This window comes from Rhea pennata, chromosome 2 (assembly GCF_028389875.1).
Source record: "Rhea pennata isolate bPtePen1 chromosome 2, bPtePen1.pri, whole genome shotgun sequence".
Classification (NCBI taxonomy): Eukaryota; Metazoa; Chordata; class Aves; order Rheiformes; family Rheidae; genus Rhea; species Rhea pennata.
The window spans coordinates 67,422,677-67,443,157 of record NC_084664.1 but is presented as its reverse complement, the minus strand read 5'-3'; the positions used below and the strand labels follow the sequence as shown (position 1 = coordinate 67,443,157).

The window sequence follows — 20,481 nt, the reverse complement described above, 5'->3', positions numbered from 1 at the left end:
TCGACAGACGTAGTGTTACTGCTTACAACTACCACCTAGAAAATTTTAGCTGCAAGAAAGGAATAGGATGACAGAATTACTTGAACAGAGGCATTCAGAAAGTTGGCACAGTTGCTGGTTTGAAGGAGCCCTCAGACATTGTCTAAGATGAAGGAACATTGAAGTTCAGCCCAATTTTCATAGAAGTTGCCTAAAATATCTCACTTCTAGTTCAGGAATCTTTATGGAATTTACCAGGCCTGGGAACTTGGGGCCGATAATGTTGACAGTCTATGTTCTACTTCAGTATTTTTATTTTGTGGGCTATCTGGTAGTACCCTTCATGCAAAACCATGATGCACAATGTGAGATGTGGGGAAAATGGAAGTTAAGTCTTGCTTCTGAAATAAAACACAGTAAGCATTAAACTTATCCTACCTCTTGAGGCTGTCTGCCTCTCAGACTACTTGGATGCATATAGTGAATGAGTCACTGGAAATGGTTTCCTATTTAGATTATAGTTTTAAATCTTCTTTAAAGTGTTAAGACTCTAGGAACTAACTACTAATACAGACCGTTCAAAAAGACTAAGTATTTATGCTTAGATCACTTAATTGATTAGAAACTTGCTGCTATGTGAGTTTTGATTTACCTGGGATACCATATTCCAAGCTTGGGAGTATAATACTGGCTGTTATTTCATGAGAAACTACTATAATTTGGGCTATGTGGGACTGGTTTCTGAATGTAGTCATAACATGAGCCACACCTGAAAAAAGTTTGGAAGTTTCTTGCTTGTAGTATAGATTTTTTTTCCCCCAATGTTTTTGGCTTTATTTAATATGAAACTCAACTTTCCTTTTTATGGAATCAGCTTATATTGGATTTGTGACTGGTGGTTTATCTTTAGCCAAAATGAATAGTAGGGAGAAAAAAAGTTTTGCTGCTAGATATTTGAAACATAAAAATTTAATCTGCTCTGGAGATGTGAAAGTAAGTGACTTGTATAATTTCAATTAAAAAATCAAAGTTTGTGTTGATGCTCTTTCCTTATCAGAAATACGAAATTCCACAAAGCTTACATGTACTACTCTGGTTTCTGGTGTGATTCTTCATATGAGAGCTAAGTAGACACAATTATTTGCAGCTCTAAGGAGTGTGTTTACATGAACTGTAACGTTTTACTTCTACTCTGATAGTAATTTCTCAAATCTGCAAAGATGGATTACTTGGCAGCTTCACCAGAGGGAGTCAGGCAAATCGCATGCAACTAAAAGAGGCACTGGGCACAAACAAACGTAGAAAGTTCTGTCTGAATGTAAGGAGGAATTTCTTTCCTGTGAGAGTGACAGAGCACTGGAACATGTTGTCCAGAGAGGTTGTGGAGTCTCCTTCTCTGGAGATATTCAAAGCCCACCTGTCTATTGTGTTCTAGGTGACCCTGCTTGAGAAGAGGGGTTGGACTAGATGATCTTCAGAAGTCCCTTCCAACCTTAACCATTCTGTGCATAAGCACCTTCAGGATAATTGTTCTATTTCTCTCTCTCTCTCTCCTTTTTGGGATTTATTTACTTTATGGGTCATGTGTTGGCCGACTTTTGAGCTATACCTTTATACCTGTCATGAATTTTTGCCTTAAGACATAATAAAGAGATACTGGCATTGCTGTCCAACAAGTATTTTTTCTTATGCATTTAGCCACGGGAAGGCACTGTTAGTAGAATACTAAGTAGTTATTCAGTAAGTCACCTTTTTTTTTTTTTTTTTTTTGAAAATGTAAATACTTCAATAAGGGGAAAGGAAAGGTTTTTTCCCATAAGACTTTGTTCCATAGTTAACTGTTTTTAAGTAAATACATATAGAGATGAGCATTTATTTCAAGGAAGCCGAAATACTCTTTATTACCTTGTGTGATAGGAGCATTTATGTTGGATTCCTTCATACTGTAGCCTCACAGTAGGACATTGCACAGAGACAGTCAAAGATTTAAGCTAAATTTACATCATGGTGTTTATCGCTGCTGTAGACTTCATTTATACATATGAGAGTGAATAAACTTTGCTGGGAAGCATGCTCTTTCGTCACTGCAGCTGCATCTATACAAAAGCTTCTGCTGTTTAGACAAAACAGGAAGGGGAGATATGGAGCTATGGAGCAGTGGAAGGCAGGTTAGCACAGGATCTGGAGGCTCTCTGTTGCATAGGGTAGCTGAAAGGAGAATGAAATCTAGGGGTTTGACCTGCTATCCTCAGGGAGACTTGGGCAACAGCTGATCTTAAGAGCAAAAACTTACTTTCCTTGCCTATCATAGAGCCAGCTTGTTTGGACTTGAGCTTTCCTGTCTGAAGGAATATAATTTCCCTGGAAGAACTGATGCTTTTAAAGGTCAAGTTTTCCCCTTTGCTGAAAGCTGGTAAATATGTGAATAAACGAATGTATAAAAGTTTATTAAATAAGTAGAGTAGTATTTCCTTCTAAGACATTTTTCTGTTAAGTTTTGCTCTAATTAGTTTGTGTCAACAAAATCCTGAATTTGAACTGTTTTTAAATATAAGTTTTCCTTTTTTAGCACTGGTTGGACCATTCTAAACTCATTAAGAAGCAAATAAAAAGTAAGTATCTGCCTATATATTATTTCCTTAAGAATTTGAACTTAGAGTATTTGAACATGACTTGAATGTCAAAATATTGCCTTTAATAAAATGAGTATTTCTCAGAAAATGGATTGAACTTGATGGCTAGCTGGTTGACTATATCTTTTTGTCTAAATACAAGAGCATTTATAAGCAATAGACCAGTCTTCAGTACTTCTCATTAAACATATCCAGTATGACTGAGATGGGTAGGTTGCCAGGTAATTTCAGTCTAATCTGTGAAATCAGGTTGCCTGGACACAGATATTGATTTGTGTCACTGTTTCTAATGCACAACAGATTTTGATTTTGTTTTCTTTTTCCTTCAAAGATTGACAAGGAAACAATTTTCCTCTGTAATGCTTCCGCTTACCCACCTTTTTTGTATATTATAAATAAAATTAGTGGAAATACCTGCTGTTTTGTGAAAAGGAATTTTGGGTGGAGAGGTTGGGTTAACTGCCAAGTTCTTTGTGGGAATTGACTGAGGCAGGTAATTTGCTCTTGGTTCTCTGATACTGGTTGCAGGCTTGGGTACAGAACAGCATCAGCACTGACATGTTTTGTTAAAACTGTTGACAACTGCCTTTGGCCAACCAATAATGCTAGTTTTATGTGATTAAAATAAAATACAGTGCTTTGCAAGCAAGTTGTTAACCTGCTTGCAGGACTTGGGACAGGTACTCAATTTCTTTAGTGGTGCTTTACCTCTCTTTCTGAGAAGTATCAGAATATTGAGGAGATCTTTGAACAGTGGTGCTTTTTTTTTCCAAAGCCTTGAGGCAGTTTGCTTTCACCCCTCGCTACGCAAGTGTTCGTCTGCTAGAATAGATAGTAAAGATACCTGCTGCTGGTGAGTTTTTGGTGGTTGGCTTTCTCTCACCTTTTCAGCACATCAGAGCCTGCTTTGCCCTAAGTGACTAAGTGATTTGCAGGTGCACATTGTGTAATAGTTTGTCCTTTCCTTGATCTGAATCAAAATATGGAATATATAACTGCTTCAACCAGTTTAGTTGCACTATTTTCTCTGCCTTTTATCTACGAAAGGCCTATATTTAAAAACAAATTGGCTGACCCCTGATTTGAGGACTGTTGAGGAGGGAAGGAACCTGATGAATATTGTAAAGGTCTGTCTTGCAGCAGAAAACATTTTTTTACCTTGCATTCAGGGGGTGCTTTCAAAACAGTGCCTCTTTCATGATGGACATTGCTCACTGATGTGGTTTTTCAGCAGTGGGCAAGTAAGTCCTTATCTTGCTGATGCCAGCCTTTACTGGTGGTACGCAACTGTCAGACTGGGGTACTATAACCTATCTTCTTAGAGATATCCTTGAAAAACACTACCAAAGCTTTAATTAGTGGAGTTTTGGCTGCAAATGTTCTAGTAAAATGGATTGTTAATAGACACGCAAATACTGTGGTGGTGGGTTTTTATAGAAAACCATAAAAAGAAAAATAATAATTTTTTAAACACTTAACATACAAACAGGCTGTCAGCTTGGAAGGTGGGGCTTAGGCTACTAAGAATATATTAGGTCACAGTCTCATGTTGACTGGGTAACATTTATTATCTACATTACACAGAAAGTCAGAGCTGGTGTTTGGCTTCTGTCGTTAGAAAACAATGATTCTTGCAGCTCCACTTCATGGAATTTGTTAACTTACTGTATTTTGGGTATCTTTCAGAGTCCCTTCCAGAGCTTTTCACATTATTTCTTACCTTTTCTCAATCACATAAATGAGTCTAGTAAAAGCTGATCATCTGGATTTGTTTGTATTTATACCTGGTGACTGAAAATATATCCCTCTTTCCCTCTCCCCAACAAGAGGTGACATAACTGGCAGCATGCTGCAATTGTTTGATTAATGCAATGATTAGAGAATTGTGGAGTATGCTAGTCATCTGAATCCACTGCCTGCATTTTTAAGTTGAACAACATGAAATATATGCTTCTTTGAAGAGTTTAAGAATATACTTGATTGTATTTCTGGGGTGGTGGCTTGTTGTTCTGCTTTAGCAGAACCACAACTGGTGTAAACCCTTTTTTTTTTTTCCCTCGTTTAAAATCTCTATGTATACAGTTGGACCTCCATACACGTTGCACTTTCGAATTAAGTACTATTCATCAGAACCGAACAACCTTCATGAGGAGTTTACAAGGTAGGAAATAGTGCACGGTTAAATAAGCAACAGAGTATTTAAGGCATCTAAGGCATGTGGGAGGTGTGAGCCCATAATTTGAGTTTTGTAAGGAAGAATGGTAGTTTTGCCTGACTTCTTAGATGTTTTCCTACTATCAGAGGGACATCACCTTTTTTCTATGCTGCCGAAAACCATCTTTGGGCCTCAAAGTGTGTTAGTCTATTAAAAAAAAAAAAAAAAAAAAAAAAAAAAAAAAAAAAAAAAAAAAAAAAAAGTTGTGTTCTAGTACTCTGAAGTTAGCAAAGACAGCTAGTGTTGGGTGGAAAGAGCTGCTGCTGGGAGACATATGCGCTTTGTAGTAGCATGCGCTTGCCATATCTCTGCAGGGACTTTCCATCGGGTACTACTAAAACTCCAGTTCTGTGCCTTGTCCCATCTTGCTCAGAACCTGGGAGCAGCACTAATAATGATGCAAAAGTAAAGAGATTGTAGGAGGTTTGTTTTGTCTCTTCCACTTCCCTGTGAGTTCCCCGTGTGGCAGAATTATAAGGACTGTATTGTATAAAGATGACTTAAAACGCCTGGGGATCTTTGGGTAAATCTGATGGGCTGTTTTCTGGGCTGTGAGGACGATACCTTGCTGGGTTTATACAACCCTGGTGGAATCTGTAGAATATCCTGCAAGTTACGAAAGGAGAAGCTGGAGGAAAAGGTTTTGCTTGCTTTTTGTATCTGCCATTCTTCTGTCGTCTTTCCATAGTGATCATATACTGTAATGTTATTTTATCTTTTTTCCTCTTTCTCACTTTCTAGAATTTTCTACATCCTTTAATATGCTTGGCATTAATCAGTGAACTCCCAAACAGACTAAGGCATTTAAAAGTTGTTGACTATTTTAGTTCGTGTATGTGATGTTTATGTAAAACATGGAGCCTGCGGGTGCCTGTGTTTACTATCTACTTTCCTACCTGCTGTGTTGATCATGTATTTTTTCACTGCTGAGACAGAAGATCGAGGAGCTAGTTGTCAGGACCTGCTTATGAAACTGCCATGGAGATTTTAATATTCATTATCAATTAGGTGCAGCAGTGATAATCCAATAAAAGAGCGTAATCCTGTACATTGCATAATTAACCTATGAAACTCACTGCTACTTATGTAATTGAGCATTAAGGTCTTAAAGGATTTAAGCAAGATGATCATTGGGCTTCTGTAATGAGAAAATGCAGTTAAATTAGTAGGAATATTAGATTTTTTTTGAAAATTGATATAAGCCTTCATATATCAGGGAGCATGTCTGACAAGTATTAAACTTCCCCTGAGGTCAAATTACTCCATTACTGTCTACCACAAGATTTCTTGCTTAATCCTCTGAAGCATGTGATTATACTCACTGTTAGATATGTGTTTCTGAACTCTGTGATCATTGATGTGATCTAGTAAGGCATTTCCTATAGAAGTATTAACCTCTGGTGCTGAAAAGTGATATCTCAGAAAACTATTAACTAGAAAAGCATTTTTATCATTTTCAGTGATATGAGTGTGTTTTTTTTTTTTACTTACAAGATTGACAGAAAATTGTTGTAAAAGTGATTGAAAGTTGAAAACAAGTTGGAAATTGATTTTAATGTGAACAAATAACTGCTTTTCTTTTACATTGGAGAAAAGTAATTCTGAATATTGTTTTCTTTTTTAAAGAATCTTCATGCTGACTGGACCATATTTTCCATGTAACAATTTAAATAAAAAACAGTGATCAATAAGTATTTTCAGACTGATTGAAAATGGAAATTGAATCAGGGTAAGAGGAGGAAGAAAAAAGTAATGATCTAGTTTTGGGGAAGAACAAGTTGTTAGAGTTTCTACTGAGGCTGTAAATACCACATTCTCATAATTAACACAGTAATGGGAGAGTGTTGGAATTCTTCTACTCTCTTTTTCTAACTTAAGAACACAGTTAAAATTCTGTGCACTTGGGAAGGTATCTGACACTCTCATGGAGCCTCATTAGTTTAGTTAGAGAAACATCAGAGGAATGTGTATGCACATGTATGTTGTGGAGACTTTTTAAGTATATTTTGCTAATTTAGAATACCAAAACTTGAGAAATCTTTGTCAGCCTGCGTAGAGGAAAACAAGCAAGAGTAAGCCCTGTGAGCCAGTGCAGATTTGAACTGATCTTTACTATGTTCACACTACGTCCTCTGTGATGCAAAATGTTTCCTGTGCTATCTGTCTAGCATCTTTTGTAAAGACAGGTGTAGGTTTGTGTTTAGCTCTGACCCTCAGTGCTTCATGCTCTGTTGTTTTAATTTGCCCACTGTAAGCCTCGCCTCTCAGTTTGGAGCAGAGCAAGGCAAAGCCTGCTTTCATGCCATTCTGTCCTGTACAATGTTCTCATGTCGCCCAGGGCACTTGTGTGCCTCCAGCCCCAACTCCGAGGGGCTGCGATATGCAAGAATGCACAGAGCTGAAGATTAACAAGAATTTATAACACTAGGCTGTATACATGTTCTAAATCAGTGTGTGGGTTGCTCTGTGCCTCTGCAATTCCATGGAATCCAGGTTTTTCCTATTCAACTTTTCTGTGATGTTAAATGAAAATTCAGTCCAAGCTTTTCCTTCTGCCCAGCTTGAACTTTCTCCATGTTCTGTATTTCTGTTTGAGCAGGTAGTCCCAGATTCTTCATGCTATTGCCTATGTTTTCTCTCTAGATCCCCTAGTTCAAGTAAGACCCAGTGCAGGAAAGCATTGCAGTATCATTAACTTAAGATGCTGAGGTATGTGGTCCGAGTGCAGCACGTTGTTAGTTGCTCCCTAAATAGCAATGCTTTGGGCAGTGTACAGAACACAATCACTAGGTGAAGAATGATCTCCTCTTCCTGATTTTAGTGAAGGACATTTGTGAAGCGAAGTGAACTTTGAAGGTTGCGGGGTGTATCTTGGTGATGCCAAAGATCTCTTTTTGTTTGTGAGCAAGTTTATGGAAATGTTGTTACTACTTATGGATTGCTTATACTTTTCCTTTAGGGCAATGTCAATTATAATATGGCATTATAATTGCTTTTGACTTCTTGCGTTTTCATCTGTCAGGTACCTGTTTGTATTACAGCTCCGGCAAGACATTCTTTCAGGGAAGTAAGTATCTATTGGCTTTTGCCTCTGTACTTTAAAGTTTTTACAATAGATAGTCTCTGTGATTTAAAACTATGTGATTTAACTGTGTGATCATTTTGATCCTTTCTGGTATTCACATACAGATGATAAACCTGGTTTACAATTTCAGGTGCATTTTTTTTCTTTGTGGTGCAGAAGTGTGTGGCTTTATGTGCATCATGACTATATTATTAAAAAACAGAATGGAAAAAACTTCAATGGAGTGACCAGGGGATAAAATGTGTCCATACCTTTTGATATTGCGCCAAGTATTCTACCTGATTGTTTTAACAATCTATTATTGTTAGTGCCTAGTTACATATTTCAACTGTTGGTTGAAACAATGTAAGGATAGAGGGGGATAGTTAGACAATGTAAATAGAGCAGAGAATGTCTTTTTTTTTTTTTTTATGGCTATTGAAATGTAAAATGAGCTTGCTAGATTTTTTTTCAGTGTGAGAGATAAAGGAGGAAAAGATTATTCAGTGCCATCACTGTTTGCATAGGTCAACTCTGAAAAAAAAAAAGAAAAAAAAAAAGAAAAAACATTTTGTATATTTGTAGTCTCACCCTGGTCAATAAGTTCACACCTACCTATATCTGTGCGTATATATTTATTTAAATATATTATTAGTAATATATAAAATGTATAAAAATATATATTTAATTTGTAAAGAAAAAATATATGGGTTCTAAAATATGTTGGAGTAAAATCAACTTACTATTCCTATTTAATGATTTCTATGTTAGTTTAAGCTTGCCATATGATGGAGCGTATCGTATGTTCAGTGATACTGAGAATGTACCAAATTAGGAAATAAATATATGCCAGTAAAAATGAATTTTAGATGATTTATATCATTAATGGTTTGGTATGAGTGACCTTGTGGAAAGTAATGTTTCCATTTCTATTGGAGGTTAATGTTTCCATTTCTAATATCAGACTGCTTTTTAGCTGTAAGCAAGGAAGAACTCACTGAGGAAAAAAATGACCTGATTTTTATAGTTTGTTTCTTTCCTTTTAAGACTGAAATGCCCGTATGAAACTGCTGTTGAACTAGCAGCTCTGTGTCTTCAAGGTATGCAGTTCTTTTTCGTGATTTGCCTTAATTTATTTTAAAAACTTGCCTGCTAGTTTCTTTTCAAACCTTGTTACTAATGATTTCTCATTGATTGTATATAAGTGGTATTCCTTTCCCTAAGGAGTAGTAGTTTGGGGAGATTGCTTTCCTGCCTGCTTTGCGTTCATAACTTCAAAACTGTATTAGCCCCTCTTGGCAAATTTAATGAGGGATAAAGTCTCAAAAGCATAAATATACCAGGGATTCAGGGAACCCAGGGGCTCAATAGAAGAAAAAAGAGCCCCCTGAGGTGGGTGGAAAAGCTGAGGGCACTGAGACACTGAGTTGTGGAAGCTCTGTGTTGTGTATTTAGGTTGATGAGCCAGCTGGCCTGTGCGCACACGCACATGGCGGCAGCCCGGTCCCTGCAGGCATAGCCTGGAACAGGGACTGCCTCTTGCCTGGATGCTCTTGAGAGAGAAACCATGTGCAGGGTGTGAGAAGCAAGGAGATGGTTACAGGGCCTGAAGGAGGGAACTGTGGCTAATAGAGAGGAGAGAGTTGTGTGGAAAAGGAAGAACTGGAATTGTTTCTGTGTTAGGAGCGAGGTAGCAAGATATAAAAGAAAGTAATAGTAGGATACTAGGTTTCATTAGTTTGTTGTAGAAAAAAAGTAGTGTTTTATCGCCATGAGGCGTTAATACAAAAACTTATTCCATTGCAGGAGGATTGTGTTGTGGATGGAGCAGGGAAATGTGTAACAAAGCTCAGGTCAAGCTCTTTTTTTTTTTTCTTCCAGAAGAATGTGCCATGATCTGGATCATTCTAAGCATCTCAGCAGCAAAATCAACTGACAGGAAAAAATATGGATCCTGTTCCACTGGGTGGTTGGCAGTGGCACATAGAGTGCTTAGGCAGAGTCTCTTAATTTAGTACAACAATTCAGATAACTCAGTGATTCCAGATGAAGCTGACAGTAAATACTGGGAATTCAATTCAAAATAGCAATAGGAGGAAATCTTAAGTGTGTATTAAAAAAAAAAAAAAAAAAAAAAAAAAAAAAAAAATCCGTTTGCGTCTCTCTGGCATGACTTGGATTTTTAGGTGTGCAGGGAGCTGCTTGCTCTAGGCAAACTCCATTTGTATCTCTGAGATGGGGAGGATCTGGATCCTGTGTTTACTTTGATTCATTGCTTCCATTTTCACAGAGAAAAACACCAGTAACCTCACCCCTGGTCTAGGCAAGGAGAACCAAGCAAAGAATAATAGCTTGATGCCTCAACATTTCGGGTAGTAAATAATACCTGTAATTACTATGTAAATATAATAAAGTAGCTGTCTATCATCCATCTGCACAATATAGGTATTTATAAAATGTCTGTAGTTATCCAAACTTACGCTTTTCAAAGCTGTCTATAGAAACATAGTTAATTTGTAGTAAAATTTTTATATTTTACACCTTTTTCAGTTTTGCATAGCAATAAGTTTCTCCAAAATAGTTTATTGGCACTGTAATATATTACATGTATCATCTCTGCTCGCATATGCTGTAACAGAAATTTTTCCTATTAACATTCCTTATATTTGTATTGATATTGGAAGCTTATAATTAGGCAGAAGTATTTAAAAATGTAAAATGATTATTCATTTCTCATTTATATTTAACATTTAAAGCCTAATCTTTCATCTTAATCTGGCATTTCTAAAATGAAGAAGAAGCTGAAAGACTGTTTAGGAATTGGTACTTTAAACCCTCTGAAAGAGGGACCTTTTTTTCTTTATGGTACAACTTTAAAGCTTTGATGTTTTGTTTCTAAAGGAGTTTGTTCTATTACATTAATTCTTCCATTGTTTCTAACAGCTTCGTAGGCTGCCATTTTGTATGAATAGTCTTTGAAACAGAAATTGTTGTTTTGTTGCCAGTCCTGAAAAGGAACTTCTGTAGAAAACACGAATTTACAGTATGGAAAGCATGATCATATGCTTCACGTAGGGGTTAGCCTACATAAAGGCTGTAATCAAAGAAACTTGTATCATCACTGTTATAATAAGTTTTTTAACCAAGTCATTACTCTCGTCTGGTTTTTGCTTTTGTTTTTAACTAGGTATGCTTTTGGAACTATTAATAAAAACTGAGGGGAAACTTTCTCTAAAATTTACTGTTTTCTGTTCTAATCATAAGAACTCTTGATGTGATAGTGCAAATTTTGTTTTGCTTTTATGTTAAGGATTCAGCAATGTATTTACAGATAAACATATTTTTGCACTTTTTAAAAGCTTTTTAGGAAAACTCCTTTTTAAAACTGTTCCCCAGTTTATGTTGTTGTTTATTTAAGAACACAAGTGATGAATACTAACAGTTTATGTAACCTTAAAAAAAAAAAAAAAGGCTGGAGGGAGGACGTACCAAAGCATGATATTCTGTGATAAAATTCTAAGGGGAGAGATGGGTCCCCTGCTGAGCCATTTGAGGAGCTTGATTCCACCAGGAAAGACACTATGAGCATGCTCCTGCTGACCCTGCAGTTCTCTCCTCTTTCTTACCCTTCTACCCTTTGGAGGAAGCTGATGTGAATATTGCCAGCTCTTACTCCCAAGACCTGTTTCTGAGAGCTTTACATACAGATCAAAATGATCACGTGGTTTTTTTACCTGGAAGTGAATAAGCAGTCAGCGCAGGTATTGAGAAACAAGGATGATATTTTTTTGTAACTAATACTTCTCACTTTATCTCCTCTATGTGCTTTTGTCCTCTGTGCTCATGATTCTTTGGAACAGTAGTTCTCATCTTTACCCATCTTCTTTATAACATAGCCAGCTTTCATTCTCTGTCTTCTCTCTCTTCTCTGAGTAGAGGAATCTCCTGTGTTTTTCCTAGATGGTTGTCACCACATCAAACTTCAGATTCTTACTTTTTTTGCTTAGGTTCTTCTGGCTATTGTGTTTGCTGTGGCTTCCCTCTCATGTGCTGGAGATTGGTCTGCCAATAATTCTTAGCAACATCTATGTTAAATAGTCTTCAAACTTGCATGGAACAGCAGCACAGCTGAGATGCATCTGTTTAAGAAAAATATATTTAGATAAGAATACTATAAGTCATAATGGAAAAATACTGTTGAAGAAAAAGGTGTGTGTGAGGCAGTAGTTTCAAATGAAGATTGGTAAACTTGTTTAATGTCTTGTGGAATGGTAAGTGTTTGTATTAAGGTCAAGTGCTCAAAAACACCTAGCAGATTTGTTAGTCAACAGATTACATTATGAATGAAACTTCCTGGGTTTCGATGTATTCTTCTAGGTGTTTTTGAGCATTGAGTGTGAATTACTGATTTCCGTTTCCTTGAAAGGAATTTTCATTTTAATTTTTTTGCAACTGTTATAGGTAAAGTAATAAAACTGTTTTCTTTGGAAGATTTAGTTCCCCCCTACACTTTTTTCACATTGATAAAGAAACACTGGCTTACAAAGCACAGGTTTGGAATGAAGGTGCATGTCAGGTGTATATGTGGTATTGTTGAACAGTCTGTTTGCCACTGGTGGTCTGTCTCTCAGTCTCAAAGCAGTGATGATGCAGCCTCTTTGGATAGCTGCGATGTTCTAGGAGCAAAGCAAGAAACTTAACATGCGCAAGACGTACATCAGTGAGATGCCAAACACTTGCATCTCCCACTGAGCTCAGGAGAATTTGCAAGTGTTCTGCTCCTAGAAAAATTGATAAGAGGACCTAAGTTAATCGGTAGAAAGTGTCATCTAATTTATGTTTGTGCTTCAGCGTTTGTTTTCTTAAAAGTTAATTCACCCAAATATTACAATGCTGTGGTTTTAAAAAACAACAACGAAAAGCACCCTGTCACTGTTCCTTGACACTAGGTAATATCGTCATGTTTGGACTTGTGCAGTAATGTAACAAAGCAAATAGCAGGATGGGAAATGCTTTTGGACTGAAAAGTGCAACAATAATGCAGTGAGAGGAAGCTTCAAAGTAACTTCCGAGCAAATAAAGCATTGAATTTTGTTTTTAATAGGAACTTTATTTCCTTTGGACACTATAAAGTGCAGAGGAACAGCTGCAGTTATTTAATAATTAGATTCTGTACTATCAGTTTAAACTGTTCCTGCAAATGATTTCATCCAATTTCTGCTATAAGATATTTTGGCATTTGGCTTTTTTTAAAAAACTTTCAACATTAGCAAAAATGTTTTCTTCTAGAATATATTTTCGAAAGTTGTTACCATCGATCATTGTCTTGTGGAGGTTATGGAATTAAATGTCTGTTGTAATCCCATGATATTGATGATTTTAACTCTTTAATTGATACAGCTGAGCTGGGAGAGTGTGAACACCCTGAGCACACACCAGAACTAGTGTCTGAATTCAGGTTTGCACCAAACCAGACAGAAGCAATGGAATTTGACATTTTTCAGAAATGGAAAGAGTGCAGGTACAGTACCTGTATGAGCCTGATATCTAGCAATAGGCTGCTTTCTTCTTTTTGAAAGTTGGATATGTCCACAAGAACCCCTCCAGCAAACACAAAATAGCTTTTATGTTTGAGCTGAGAAGTTTTCTAGGCAGTCCTTGAAAATCCCCCTCTAAGAAATGGCAAACCTTCATCTGGGAAAGGTTGGGAATAGGAGTAGGGGGTTCCTTTTCTGTGGTTAGGTGATTTCATAACAGTTTAAACATACAGATCCTTTCGTGTTTGTTTTGTTCAATGATCCCATCTTACCTGTACACTCACCTGCACTGGCAGTTTCAGATTTTTTTTTCAGTTTTTGCCCTTTTATATTATTTTAACTGGGAGGAAGGAGGAAAAATTAAATTAAAACCTGAAATTAAACCTAAATTAAACCTGAAATTTCATTCAGCAATTTCATTCTTATTAAAATTGAGGACTGGAAGAAAAGCAATATAGGAAGGAATTTTAAAGCAATCAAAAGTTTTGTGCTGTAAACTAAAATAAATTTTATGTTATAGGGGGAAGAGCCCAGCACAAGCTGAACTGTGCTACTTGAACAAAGCTAAATGGCTAGAAATGTATGGTGTAGATATGCACGTAGTTAAGGTAAGATCTGTGTTATACTTTGTTTTATTAATGTTAGATCAGAAAACAGTCTCGACTCAGGGAACTGCATTTAATTTAATTTATTGTCAATTAACCTAAATTTTTAATTACTGATTTGGGTATTGAGGGGGGTAAAAGATAGAATTACACAAACATTTAGGGAGATGCCTTTCCTCTTCCTTCCCTGTCTCAGCTTTGGTCTAACATCTCTCCTTTCCCTTCCTAGGCTGAACTCCACCTGTTCTTGCCACACTTCACACTCAGACCCTCCTAGTTTCTTCAGGGTGGTGATGGGTGGCACACAGAGTTGGGGTCAACATGACATTCCTTGCTCTCTTCCTCCTCTGCTCTTGGCTTCTTACCGCTTCTCTGTGCGACTCACCTATCAGCAGCAGTCTCTTTGGGGTGTTTCTGCTCCAGTGTGGGTCACCAATAGGCCACAGTCCCTTTCGGGCTGTCTGTGTTCTTGCACAGAGTGCCTCCTTCAAAAAGCGCTTCTCCAGTCGTGTCTCCGTCAATGTTCCCTTCCATGTGTCTCCTGCCACATTTTTCCTTTTGTCTCCTGCCCCTCAGCTGCCATTGTTTCTTAAATATGTCTTGGTGTGGGGGGCTATTTACATCTGTTCTGGAGGCAGCTGAAAGGGGCTGTGAGAGCCCAGGGCCTCTTCCCACACAGTGCACCCCTGCACTTCCCTGCTGCCGAAACTCGGCCAGTTATGCCTAGCATCTATGTATATTCTTCTGTTCTGTAATCTTTAAAAAATGCAAACTTTATTGTATAGTTTAAAGCATATAGATTTTGATACACTACCCTAATTTTTACAATACTAACTGCTGATTGATTATTGGTTCTGTACTTGCTTGTAGGGAAGAGATGGTTGCGAATATGCTCTTGGACTGACACCAACAGGCATATTGATCTTTGAAGGAGCAAACAAAATAGGCTTATTCTTTTGGTAATCTGCTCTTGTTTTATAATCCCTTCTGTTAAAATGCTGAAATCTATCTTCTGTAAATAATGGATTCTTGACTATATCTTGTAATGTAGGTTGAATATACAAGGTTAAAATAGATTTGAAGGTGAATTTTCCTGGTTAGGAGTGGCAGTCTCAAATGTGAAATATTTGTTGAAAAACAGACAAGTGCCAGAGAACTGTATTTTTATTGCAATCTCTGAAGTATTCTGGAATTGGAAACCTCTCAAATTTTGGGAGGGGAGAGGGCTCCTGGATTATAAAATGCTGGATTCCTTTTAATTTTCTCTTTGTTTCCTTTATGCTTAGGCCTAAAATCACAAAAATGGACTTTAAAAAGAGCAAACTAACACTTGTTGTTGTAGAAGATGATGAACAGGTAACTTTCTTCCCTTACTTGGACCTGATCCAACTAAGTGTGTGTTTGGACTGATGAGGATACAAAGGGGACTCAGCATGCTGTTGGACCAGGCTGTTCTTTCCTTACTGTGGGCAGTAACTAATACTATGCATGCCAACTTGCAAAGCTTTTGTTTCTGCATTTAGGGCAGAGAGCAAGAGCACACATTTGTTTTCCGGTTAGACAGTGCCAAAACTTGCAAACACTTGTGGAAGTGTGCAGTTGAACACCATGCTTTCTTCAGACTGCGAGCCCCAGCAAACAGTAAATCTAGCAGATCCGACTTCATAAGGCTAGGATCACGCTTCAGATTCAGGTATTTGGTGAGGTAGAAACAAGATATATGTATTTATGCAAACCAGCAGACATAACAACCAGCAAAAGACAGTGGTTAACTTGTTTCATTTTTGTATTTTAAGTGGGCGTACAGAGTATCAGGCAACACATGGGACAAGGTTACGCAGGACTAGCACGTTTGAAAGAAGACCCAGCAAGCGATATCCTTCTCGAAGGCATTCAACTTTTAAAAGTAAGTGTTTGTACATATGATCGCTGTACTGGTTGTGTAGCTGTCCTACTAACTTGCGTAAATATCACTATAACCATAAAATCTGTACCACAATACAGGAAAAACACAGTATGTCAGGCCACCTAAAAAAAATCAGAGCTCACAAGTATTTTTCTCAACTCAAATCAAAGTCTGTTGTTTGTATCTAGTGTTTTCAAACTCTCACCATATTTATTCTGTCCCCCATGTTTGAAGATACGGGTTCCTCTGGTTCATTTTGTTGCTCAACTGAGAAGAGAAGAGAAGTTGTATCGAATTCAATGAGGAAAATGTGTAACATGTTCTTGGAAAAAGTGTATTTGTTGTCTAGCATTCAAAAGCCTCACCAGCTTGTCAATCTGCCCAGACAGTTTTAGGGTTATTGAGCAGCTTCCTTATTCAGTTATTGCTATTTTGCTGACTACGGCAGCGTATTGTCCCAGATCTGAGCTTAATGAGCTTTCTCTGGGTGTTGAAATATGCTGAGTTTGAATGAAGGACAAGGGATTGATTTCCCTGTGTGGTTTTATCATTTTTACTTCATAACTTAGCTGAGATTTTTATTCTTTATAGAAAAACCTAGGAAGCAGCCTTCCAAGACACCCCTCTGAATTCTTAATTATTTGAGGCAGGAGGTGTGGCTTATGTGTGGAGCAGAGTGAGCTGGCATTCCCTTAGGATGTCCTTGTGTTGCTATGCATTCCAAGAACATAAACCTCAGTCCCATGGAAAGTTCTTTGTGGTAGCACTGTGGGGGCACCTTTATCTCCTCCTTTTGTAGAATGCAAGAAGGAGGAAAGCAAGTATGCATGTTTTTTGATAGTTGTAAGTCCCCCCATATACTATATGTCTATTTATTGCAGAAAAGCAAATTAATAAATATGAGAGGTAATGGTATATGATACAGAACAGTCAATTATATGGCAGGTGTGGAAGATCTCATATGTAGAAGAATAGTCTATTTTAGTTACGTTTTTAAAAAATATCAGGATCTGTCAGATCTGCATCTCTGATCTTCTGTGCAAAGACATAGAGTTGTGAGGTGGGGGGGAAAAGAGTGTGTGGCCTATACTCAATTTACTTAGAGCATAGCAGCCAGGCAGAGCTTGTGTTATATCCAGATGATGAAGCTCTTCCTCTTATGACAAGAAATGTTCACTTTGTTCAAATGTTGGCATATTACATATGATCTTCTCATACTGAGAAGTCTAAAAGCTATCTAAAAGCTTCTTTCAGGCTTGATTGTCCATTAAGAATGCAGCTCCCTCCAGAAAGTTCAACAACATGTTCTTTAAGTTCATGCAAAATGTCCTATTAAGTTCTTGTCTTTCACACATCTCTGGGCTGTTAAGACCTTTTCCTAGTTGCAACCCACAATCTCTGGGTTCTGTTGCAGCCCTTGGTATCTCTGCCTGTGCTTCTATGGTGGTGTGCTAAGTCTATAGCCACTTTCTGCATTCAGTACAGTCTTGGATTCTGAGCTGGATCATTTAGCAGTTTTTCAGTTTTCTTCCTGAAAATGTGCTTTTTGTCAGGAAGAAGAAATGATGCATCCTAGAAACTCAACTGCCATCTTCACCATTCTTTCTAGTCATTCCAAAGCAGAAGCTAAGATCTTACTGCTGAAGATTGCTTAGTGCTTCCTCCATTCCCAGCTGGTAGACTCTTTTTGCTGTCCTGGTTCACTGTAATAAAACACAGGCCACTACCAAGTTCAAGAACACTCAGATTTCTGAAAGATGCAAAATTGATTCGAGTTTCTCAGGGATGTACTGCTATTGGCATGGCAGCTGCAGCAAGTTGAGGAAAGCAGTGGTATAGCTGTGCAGAATTCACTCTACTAAAAGCCTTTATTTTCTGCTGTTTTGGGAACAATGCTCATCTGTCACCTGTGGTAGTGGCACCAGGTGCGCCTTCACGCTTGCCAAAAAAGGAGGTGGTTCATGGCTGCCTCACATGTCATGCGTTCCCATGGGAATTCTAGAAAGCACAGGGCTGAACCTGCAGTTCTAACATTGCTCAAATATGCCTGAATGAGGATATGTTTAAGCTGTCATGTAACATTCCAGTCACAATGGCTGTGAAATCACTGTTCTGTTTCACATATTAAGTTTTTTGTTCTTGTTTTTAAGCAAACAATCCCGTGAAAGCAGCACAACTGTGGTAAGTGACTATTCCAAGTTCTCCCTACCTTTCAATTGCTGTTGTCAGGCAAAAACATATTTGAAGACCTTGTTTCTGCATCAGAATTTGTCAACATAAATTCTCTGGTGTGGAATGAATTGCTTTGGGATCTGTTGTTATGTAGTACTAGACTCTCCTTGGGGGACTGCTTATGAGACTTTGCTTCCAATTTTTGGGGTTTTTTTGTGTTTTAAGACCAGACTAAGATCATTCTTCCTTTTTGCTCTTGTTGCCATTATGCTAATTTATCTAGCTTCATAAATGTAAAAAGAGATTTGCTCCTCTCTTTTTTGTACTCTAACTGCTGTGGTCTGAATGTAGAATGAACTGTTGATACTCTTAAATATTTGAAACTGGATCCAAACTTCAATGTAATATTTCCTTGGAAAGTAGAACCTTGTGCTATATGAAATTGTGGTATAGATGTTTGTATAAGAATATCCTAGTAGTGGAGGTAAACTGTTTTGGCTATGCAGTTGAGTGAAATACGATAGTCTGAATAAGAATAATGCTTCTTAGTTCTTCAGAAATGTGTCCTCACTCATGCAACTGTCCAAACCTAAGCAGACTTGGCAGGATTCTGCCAGGATCAGATTTTCCTTTGGATAGTTATAGAATCATGGTTTTATTACTTCAAAGTAGTAATCTAAATAGCATTTTTATGCATGCCTTTGGTGTTTGTCAGTGTTGATTTCATAAAAGCTATTTCTTTTCTTAGCGCTAAAAGTACTCCAGAAGTCCATAACTACCAGGTAAGCATAACAATTGTTTGGGAGAATATTTACTTAAAGTTTTCTTACTTTAATGGTAAATACTGCTGTTGTCAATTAATTAAGACAACTGTTCTGCTCCCCTTTCCTTACTCTAGGGTGAGACTTCCTTGGCAGCTCAGAAATAAGCAGCACCAAATTAGGAATTCAGGGGATAGTGGGGGGACTGTAGTCTATTGCTTTTCCCCCATGTCTTGGGATGCTCTGCAAGTTGAGAACGCTCCACTTGCCACCCTTTTTTCCAGTCCTTTTCTGTGAAATCACAGATTAAACCCTTTGGGATTGTGTGTTTGATGGACCCCAGGACACTGTTCTATGAGCAACACTTTTGTCTAGAGCAGCATCTCACATAGGAGGAGGATCCTTGACAAACAAGTTCACTTTTGTGATCATCTCCCCATCTCAACACTTAAAGAAATCATCGCTGGTCACATGTGGTGTATGTTTTTATTTTTTTTCTCTCCTCCTCCTTAACAGCCACTTACACACTCCAGAGAAAACCTTATTCTGTTTTCAACTGTCCTACTAGCACTCTGTGCTACTGAGAAGGCAAGCTGTGCTTTCATCTAAACTGTGTGCAGACATGAGAACTTAACAGTGTTTTTTTAATAAAAGCTTCACTAGGGATTTTGTTTCACTGTTTCCTATCAAGACCTGTGAATAAGAGAGAAATGTCGTCACTGTAGATGGGTGACCTTCTGAAGGATTGTATAATAATAATAACCTTTCTCACTCTCCACCTTTGATTAAGGCTACTGTTCCTCTGATGCTTTTTCTCTGGCATGCGTTAGATATGCAAGACCTTCTCTCAAACAGAAAAGGGATTTTTTTTTCCCATTTACCCATGAGTATGCCTTAATGAGAAAGATTATTACCAAGCAATCTCCTATGTGTATTAAATTGAATGGGAAATAGTCTGAAACAGTACTTCTGAGTTCAGGGTTCACAGGCAGCATGTTACTCATGGCCCCAGACAAACAAAAAGCTAAATTTAATGGGGAATTTTCCTATGATTTCCTTAACAAGGTTTAATATTTTCACTTGTAGACACAGTATCATCCTAATATTCATCCTGCTCAGCCACACTGGCATCCGCATACACCTGTAAATGTAAGGTAAGCAATCTACATTTCATGGAAAAATGGTTCCTTCTTTCTTTACCTCAATCTATTGATGTGAAACTTTGGATGTATCAGGTGTTTTTATGCATGTGAAAAGCAAACAAGTTAGAAATGTGTGAGGCACCATTAAATAACTTCAATTTAGATTCTTCTTTGGAAAGTTCTATCTTCCTTGATAGATTTTGTCAGGTGGATATTTTTTTTATTCAAATATTTTTTAATTAAAATGTAACTTTAGTGTATTTCTGTAGTATGTTGGATGGGGAGATGTTCAATGTCTGCAATAAAATGAACTGTAATTTGATCAATATTTAATCTCCTGAAACAAAGAAGAATATCCTCTTAGGGTATATCTAAATTATCAGTGAACAGATTCCTGATTTGTAGCGCTCTTTCTCATCTTCTGCATAGGCGTGGAAAAATAGATGAATAACATGTACATGGAATAT

At 37.5% G+C, this 20,481-nt stretch overlaps 1 protein-coding gene across 8 annotated transcripts in view; it reads left to right on the top strand.

Moving 5' to 3' along the window:
- Nucleotides 1–20,481, top strand: part of EPB41L4B (erythrocyte membrane protein band 4.1 like 4B) — a 179,147-nt gene that overhangs the window by 66,255 nt on the left and 92,411 nt on the right. For 7 of the 8 annotated variants that reach the window (XM_062569650.1, XM_062569648.1, XM_062569649.1 and 4 more), the window contains exons 3-15: nucleotides 2,549–2,591; nucleotides 4,695–4,773; nucleotides 7,850–7,894; nucleotides 8,939–8,991; nucleotides 13,292–13,412; nucleotides 13,949–14,036; nucleotides 14,904–14,992; nucleotides 15,320–15,389; nucleotides 15,557–15,726; nucleotides 15,830–15,939; nucleotides 18,090–18,120; nucleotides 18,860–18,893; nucleotides 19,959–20,026. In XM_062569650.1, the coding sequence (XP_062425634.1) occupies nucleotides 2,549–2,591; nucleotides 4,695–4,773; nucleotides 7,850–7,894; nucleotides 8,939–8,991; nucleotides 13,292–13,412; nucleotides 13,949–14,036; nucleotides 14,904–14,992; nucleotides 15,320–15,389; nucleotides 15,557–15,726; nucleotides 15,830–15,939; nucleotides 18,090–18,120; nucleotides 18,860–18,893; nucleotides 19,959–20,026 (1,001 nt within the window). Of the gene's footprint in view, nucleotides 1–2,548; nucleotides 2,592–4,694; nucleotides 4,774–7,614; nucleotides 7,728–7,849; nucleotides 7,895–8,938; nucleotides 8,992–13,291; nucleotides 13,413–13,948; nucleotides 14,037–14,903; nucleotides 14,993–15,319; nucleotides 15,390–15,556; nucleotides 15,727–15,829; nucleotides 15,940–18,089; nucleotides 18,121–18,859; nucleotides 18,894–19,958; nucleotides 20,027–20,481 lie in introns of those variants that run through there. The other variant, XM_062569653.1, reaches the window with a different exon arrangement.